This window comes from Merops nubicus, unplaced genomic scaffold (assembly GCF_000691845.1).
Source record: "Merops nubicus isolate BGI_N331 unplaced genomic scaffold, ASM69184v1 scaffold22024, whole genome shotgun sequence".
Lineage (NCBI taxonomy): Eukaryota > Metazoa > Chordata > Aves > Coraciiformes > Meropidae > Merops > Merops nubicus.
Genome location: NW_008603861.1, coordinates 1 through 7,322, shown reverse-complemented (window position 1 = coordinate 7,322; position 7,322 = coordinate 1). Strand labels below are relative to the sequence as shown.

General features: G+C 36.5%; 1 protein-coding gene across 1 annotated transcript in view; it reads right to left on the bottom strand.

Moving 5' to 3' along the window:
• The window catches only part of LOC103771533 (dynein heavy chain 5, axonemal-like), a gene marked incomplete at its 3' end in the record, with an annotated part of 22,082 nt that extends 15,128 nt beyond the window's left edge, over positions 1-6,954 (bottom strand). The window contains exons 1-5 of the mRNA XM_008938835.1: positions 6,807-6,954; positions 5,421-5,608; positions 4,635-4,829; positions 3,831-3,965; positions 3,111-3,218 (exon numbers count right to left, since the gene is read on the bottom strand). Of these exons, the coding sequence (XP_008937083.1) occupies positions 3,111-3,218; positions 3,831-3,965; positions 4,635-4,829; positions 5,421-5,608; positions 6,807-6,954 (774 nt within the window). The remainder of the gene's footprint in view (positions 1-3,110; positions 3,219-3,830; positions 3,966-4,634; positions 4,830-5,420; positions 5,609-6,806) is intronic.
• Positions 6,955-7,322: the final 368 nt, after the last annotated feature.

Sequence of the window (7,322 nt, the reverse complement as noted above, 5' to 3'; positions counted from 1 at the left end):
ATTTGAGAACCCCTCTTTCTAACTATGTCTTCCACAGCCACACAGCATTTTCACCTGCCTCTCAGAGCAGTTGCCTTTTTATGATGATGATGACTTGTGTTTTTATATGCTTACAATAGCCAAGAGTTTTTCTGTAAAACTTTTTATAAATATTTCTCAGTGTACATACAGACCTTTGAGTAAATTCTTAATATTATCCTTCCAATAAAAGATGATGTTACAGAATAAATTATCATATGCTTGTTCACTACCTTTCACTAGTTCCAAGCTTAAAGAAGTTAATTTACTGTAATGGTACTGCTGTCGCTTGTGAAAGTGAATTGAACAAGAAAGACTTTGGCCAGTAGAGAAAAGCTAGAACTATTTCTTAAGAATTCACAGCATACTATATGTTTTTGATAGTCAAAAGAAACTGAAGCTCTCAAAATAATGTTCATATTTTAACTCAAGAACAATTTATGGTTTTAAATTATATTCCAAAAAAATCACAGAAACATACTAACTAACATTTTACTGATAAGACAGATCTCAGTTTTTACAATTACTGTTATGCATTCAGGTAGAAACATGGAACTGGCACTACCACTAGCTATATTGATCACATATTGAAGGCCACATCAGTTCCACTTATTTATCTTGCTCTGCAAGGAAGCTGAGAAAGAAGCACAAGATGAATTCATCAACAGCAACCATGAAGTACATGCTGTCACCTCATCACCATGAAGAACACCACTGTTAAAGCAATGGAGTTTGCAAAGTACAACAAAGACATCAGGGTCACCATTTGTATGAATACATAATAAAATTCTGTTATCCTTTCCATCTTAACAGCTCTTGTGGTTGACATCAAACCAGTCAAGTTGCCTTTCTTTCCAGTATAGAATATAGCTTTCTGACTTGTTTCCAAATACCACATATATACAGCAATGTATCTGAAATCCAGTGATGCACTCACAAAGCATATCTGAACTGATTTCTTTCTTCATATAAAGCAAGATGGTCATATTAGCTCTTCCTTCACTCTAGCCTATTACCATCCATGGAGACTTATCTTTTCTTAACATTTATAACAGTCTTGTAGACTAGATACTCTCCATTTCAAAAATGTGTTCACAAGCAGTCTTGACATGTTCTCTAAAGATACTCTGTTAACAGTTGTATGTATGTATTTGGTCCGGTTGGGATGTAGCCCATATGATGCCATGTTTTAGATTTATGATCAAAACAGTGTTGATTACACACCAGCATTTTGGGTGTTGCTAAAGTGTTTTTGCACAGCATCAAGGCCACTTCTATTTCTCATACTGCCCCATCAGCAGGTAGGCTGGGAGGAACACAGCTGGGACAGCTAACTCCAACTGACCACAGGGATATTCCATGGCACAGAATAGCTTGGGTTGGAAGGGACCTTTAAAGGTTATCTAGGCCAACCCACCTGCAGTGATAACATCATGCTCAGTGATAAAACTAAGGGGAAGTTTCTCCAAAGTAGTCACTACTCAGAGACTGGCTGGACATCTGTCTGCTGTGCTGAGTGATTGCTTTTGTGTCACTTATTTCTTTTTCTTTTTTTTATTTAGTAAACAGCCCCAATGTAAACCCATGAGCTTTTCTTCCCTCTCTTTCCCACTTCCAAATCTCTCTCCCAAACCACTGAAGGAAGGTGGGCAAGTGACTGGGTTTTGGCTTAGCTGCCAGCTGGGGTGAACCTGTCACAATGTATAAACATAGAAAACCACTTTAATTCAAGTTACGACTATTTCTTTATAATGTTATTTTCTCAAAAACTCCTGTCTCTCTTCCATAATAACAGTCCTCTTGAACTTGATTCTGTCCTAACCTAGCTGTTTTCATTGTAGCTTTGTCATTATAGCTCTGAAAATAGAGCAAAGAGTTCTGCTCAATGAAATCTTGATTCCCTTTCAAGACAAACAAGACAGCTCACCATTTCTTTTTCTCCAGATTTTAAAGTTTAACAATACAAGGAAAATATGCCAATATAAGATAACAAAATTTCTGAACACTATCATAACGCAAAAAAAGGCACCATGAGATCCCTAGATCTCAACTTTTGATAAATCTTGTTTTACGTCAGATAATCATATTGCCTAAAGCTCTTCAAGTTTCCAATGCTGCTTCACTATGGGCTGACATTACACCCTACTTACAAGCAAGTGATAATGGCTTATTGTTAAAAGCGTTGACGCTTTCTGTATCTGGCTTCACAGATGACCAACAGTAAAGCTAGGAAGACCATGTTTTTAAGATGTCTTTTTAATTTATTAGCAAAATGACAATTCAAAGCATGAGATTCAAGTTCTTTATATTTTCTCTTAATAAAAGCTTAATTTGTTAGTCCTTTATTAAAGCTAATTGTATAAACTACAGGAAAAAAAAAAGTTTTATAAACTCTAGCTGGTGATTAAATTCTTTCTTGTTAGAAAATCCAGAAGCAGACCTCTTTACTTGTTTCTAATCATATTAAATATAGGTAAATGAAAAGTTATATACTCATGTTCTCCAGAAATACAATTCTGATTTTCAATTTTTTCATTTTTTTTTTTTTTTTACTTTTTTTTTTTTATTTTATTTTATTTCTCTATTAGATAATTATCTGAGGAATTATTGAAGATCTGGAGGAAAGTTTAACAGAGGCTTTCATTTAAGTATACATACTTCATTAGCCTTCTATATCCCACTCACATTCATAAGCTGGCCCTATGGAATGTTCCAAAACATCTAACAGGAGATGAAACAGAGGAAATGCCATTTTAGGAAAATTTTTTCTCAAGCTCATGTTCCAATTGTTAGATTTTATACAAATATTAAATGCTGAGTCATATAAGGCAAGCATACATACACGTGTTTTTCAAACTGGTCACCACAAATGACTCATAAGAAAACCACAGGACAGCACAATCATGATTCAGTGACATCTGCAAGAATAAGGTTAATAATAATATCCTAATGGTAAAGAATTATGGGAAAGCTTACTCTTCCTCTGAATAGTAAAACATACCATCAGCTGGGCAGATCCACTACCAATAATTTTCTTAGATGTCACATTATGATAGTTATGCCACAGCAGCACAGATCAAGAGAAACATTACCCGTTTGTCAATGGCAGCTTCCAGCTCAGGATAGCCTACTTTATCAAGCTGGACCTCTGGAAACAGATCTTCAATTAGACTCAAGAATAAAGGTTCATCTTCATCAATCTAGTGAAAATCAGGGAAAATAAACCTCACAGATTAAAACCTATTTTAGTTACTCTAGCATCTTAAAACACAATCTCTAACTCATGCAAAGCTGAGAAAAATTCTGAAAACATAAGGTACCATTTATAGTGATCCTTTAGGTGCTGAACACCCTAGCAGGACGCAGCAGAAGATCATCACATGATGCTTCCAATAATCAAAAGTTATTGAAAATAAACCACTAACATACAGACTAAATTGATCTAAGTAGATTATACCAATAACGTTTATACAAATAGAAAGTTACTTATCAAAGGTGTAAAAAAAAAAAAAAAAAAAGGGAGCAAGGAGCATACAGGAGATAAGTATCAAAGCAACAGAAAAGGTATTGAGGTATTGTTAGCTACTCAGGACAGAGAAGATGATACTAATTACTATGAATATCAAATTATTTCAGGGGAAATATGTAAAAAAAAAAATCAAAATAATTCAAGGTGTTGTGGTTGAACCTGGGCAGGTGTAAAGGCCACATCCAATCTTCCAGTGATCACATCAGATTTAAATTATGTTTCCAAAAATCACACATAGCACCGAAGTGCAGTATATTTAATTTATCAGGCCCTCAGAACTTACTAGTTTGGAGAGGTTCATGTCTCTCAGCACACGCATGACAATGGTAGATTCAGTATCTGTGGGATTTGCTCTTTTTGCTGCTCCTAATGTACGGAGCACTGACAATATATTCCGTAAGCCAAAGTCATAATGCACCTAGAAGATATGCAAAATTCAGGAAAATTTTCCCCAAGTTAACAAGGATGAAACAATTCTAATTCATCATTTAAGAGATGGATTTCTACGAGAAGTGGTACATATGACATAAATGCCTCCTAAACTCCAACAACTAGTCTTTGGCTGTGTGACTATGGATGACTTTGTTCCCCACGTCTGCTACCATCTACTACAGTGTAAGGTGTGACAGAAAAAAGAAATGTAATCACAAGTCTTTGAACCAAGATAAGGTTCCCAAGGACTATTAAGAAATAAACTAGCAGGATTATGTTGAATTCTCTGTGGACTGTGGAAATTGACTTTATTTGAGAAACCTCTAAACAAGCACAGGCAGCACAAAACAAATTCCTCTCAATCCACTCTAGAAAATAAAGAAATACATAAGCCCTTTATTTGCCTCAATCATCATCGTTCATTAAAGCTAAATCTTAATAATAAGCAGTGTTCTGAATGACAGTCCCATTCTTGTACAGATAGCAGAAGTTAATCCTCCAGGACAGCAGAGGGTCGCACTACTAAACTGCAGGTGTCACTCAGCTTCCCTAGCGAACTATGGACTTTTCTATTTTCTTCACAAAGATTCTAATAATTTAAGACATCACATACAGTTTTTCCCTAAGAAAATTTTCCTCATATGAAAATAATCACCTGCTTTGACAGTTGTTCTTCACACAGCTTGTACAGTGTAAAGAATTTCCTTGCCAATACAGCATTAGCAACGAAGCCACAACTAGCCAGTTTGACACGAATTATGATTTGACGGTCAGGAACCATCATGGCCACTGAGCGGAAGTTGATCTTCAAGTTTTCCGGAAGTTCCTGCCGCCCAGCATAGCCTGGATTCTGGAGAGAAGAACAGGCTTTGACCTCAGCCCTACCTTGCACAAGCAGAAGAATCGGCAAAGCAATGTCTAATCTGGTTAGACAAACAAAGCTTTTTGGCTTTAAATCACATGTAAAAATTAATTGCCATGCAGATTTACCACCATATCTCTACAGAGTTTTAGCCTCCCTTACATCCTGGAGTATACCCAACCTTGGTATGAAAAATGTTCCACTTAAACACTTTAAATCTGTATTTGTCTTACAGGTCCAGTTCTTACTGGGTCCTTCTACCTGTATCCCTACGGCCACTTTTCTGTACTTGTAGCTAAAATATACGTTGGAAACCAGAATGTAGCACACAGAAGAAATCTGACATTGAGATAACAACATGTATTTACAATCCTGGCTGCATTTGTTAATTGTGTGTGTTTGCTGCCATTGCAACAAGACCCTGTAAACTGCTTTTATAGTAACGCTCAATGTTCTCAAACTGTCAGCAAGTTCTAAGAGATGAGGAACACAAGAGTTAGAAAGTACATTTAACATGCTAGGTTAAAGCAATTACTGTACAGTCAGCATCAGCATACTAGAAACCTACTAAATACCTACCATAGTAAGAAAAATGCCAAATTCTGGGTTCATTTCCACATTATCTCCATCAGTAAAAAGAAAGCTTTTTTTACGTTCCTTCTTACATGTCAACACAACTGAAATTTGCTGTGCAGCTACTGATAGTACTGGTAAATCAATACGATTGAACTCATCAAAGCAACCCCAGGAGCCAGACTGAGCAAGACCTTCAAAGAGAAAAGCAACTAAGCATCTGACCACTATGATGTTACCTCATTTTTGGTGCAATTCATAAGCCAAAAATCAGGTTAATTTACCTCAGGGGGGGGGAAAAAAAAAAAAAAAAAAAGTTTATATTTGAGGGTTGGGAAAGGGACAAGGAGTAGAGTTTAATACTTTTACAAGCAAGAATTCACAACATTCCCGAAGTCCTCAAGCTTACTTGGGATACTAAATCTTTTGATTACTGCTCCTACTCTCAGTACCTTGAATGTTTTCCTCTTCCTCCCTACCCCTAAATCCCTACAATAAGTCCATGAAAATATGATGGGTTGTCAACAGCTCACTCCACAATAAAATGAACAATGAAGTTGCTTTCACCTGGAAAGAAGTCAGAGGTCAGTCTGTGCCAGAACTGCATTCTTCCTCAAATAGTTAAGGGACAACAAGAAAGAAAAATCATCAACAGAATCACTTGCAACAATACAAGAGTCAAAGACTTCCACTTCATCTCTAATTTGACAACTGCCATGACTAACAGGTATGAATTTCAAGTGCCTAAAAAAAAATATCATCTGTATCTAACTTCAGTGAGCTGTGCCAGTTGGTTTTAACACATATAGTGCTACTCATTAGCTTCAACTAATAAGAACTTTAACATTTGAAAGAGACAAACAACTGAAATCAGATTCCAACACATTCTACGAGTTCAGCAATAAATGTGACAGCTTTTTGTTTTCGTACTGACAGTTCTCCTTCATTATTTTAAGTGCCTTTTTCCATCCTTTCATAAACTGTCTTATGTTTTCAGACATTTCTACTTCTTGGAGACAGCGTTGCAAATGTATTTTGCATTCATAACAAGATATTCATAGCCTGCTTTTATTAAAAGGCTGAAAACTACCTGCTGATTATGCGTTGATCTTGTTTTACAAAGATATTCTTTTTGCATTTTTAACTTTCACATAGTCCATAGAATCATACAATCACAGAACATCCTGAGTTGTAAAGGACTCATGAGGATCAAGTCCCACTCCTTCTCACATCGTTGACCCCAAAACTGCACACAGTACTTCAGGTAAGGCCACTGCAATGCTCAATATAGTGGGACAATCCCTTCTTTTGACCAGTTAGTTACATTGTACTTAATGCACCTCAGGATACCATTGACCTTTTTGGCCATCTTACCTTTGGTCCACATCTTACCTTTGAAGATCCTCCCAAGTCCTCGGAAATCCATCTGGTCTGAGCAGTTGAAGACTACAACATACTTTCCAAGGCACCGTCCCATGTCTTTGATCGTTTCAGTTTTTCCAGTTCCTGCAGGTCCCACAGGTGCTCCACCCATGTTCATGCCTAAAGCTTGAGCCAAAGTGATGTAGCATCTGAAAGGCAACAGTCTATCATCACTTAATGGGCTGCAGTGCAGGGTTCTGTATAGTGCCAGAGGAACTTCCTTAAGTGTGTTATAGGCAAGGTTTAATTTAAGGAGACAAGAAAAACACAGCAATTACATGCCTCTAATTACAATTAAATCAGTACAAAGGAAAACCCTTCACTCAGATTCTCACTAAGGTAATGTTAAGGTTTGTCTCATACATAACATGGAAGAATAGATAATCCTCAATAATCAAAAACCTGAAAGATCAGAAGGGAAGAAAGCAGATACAGAGATGCTGCCTGTTCTAGTTTGCTCAATAGGAGAACTAATGCTAGAATGAG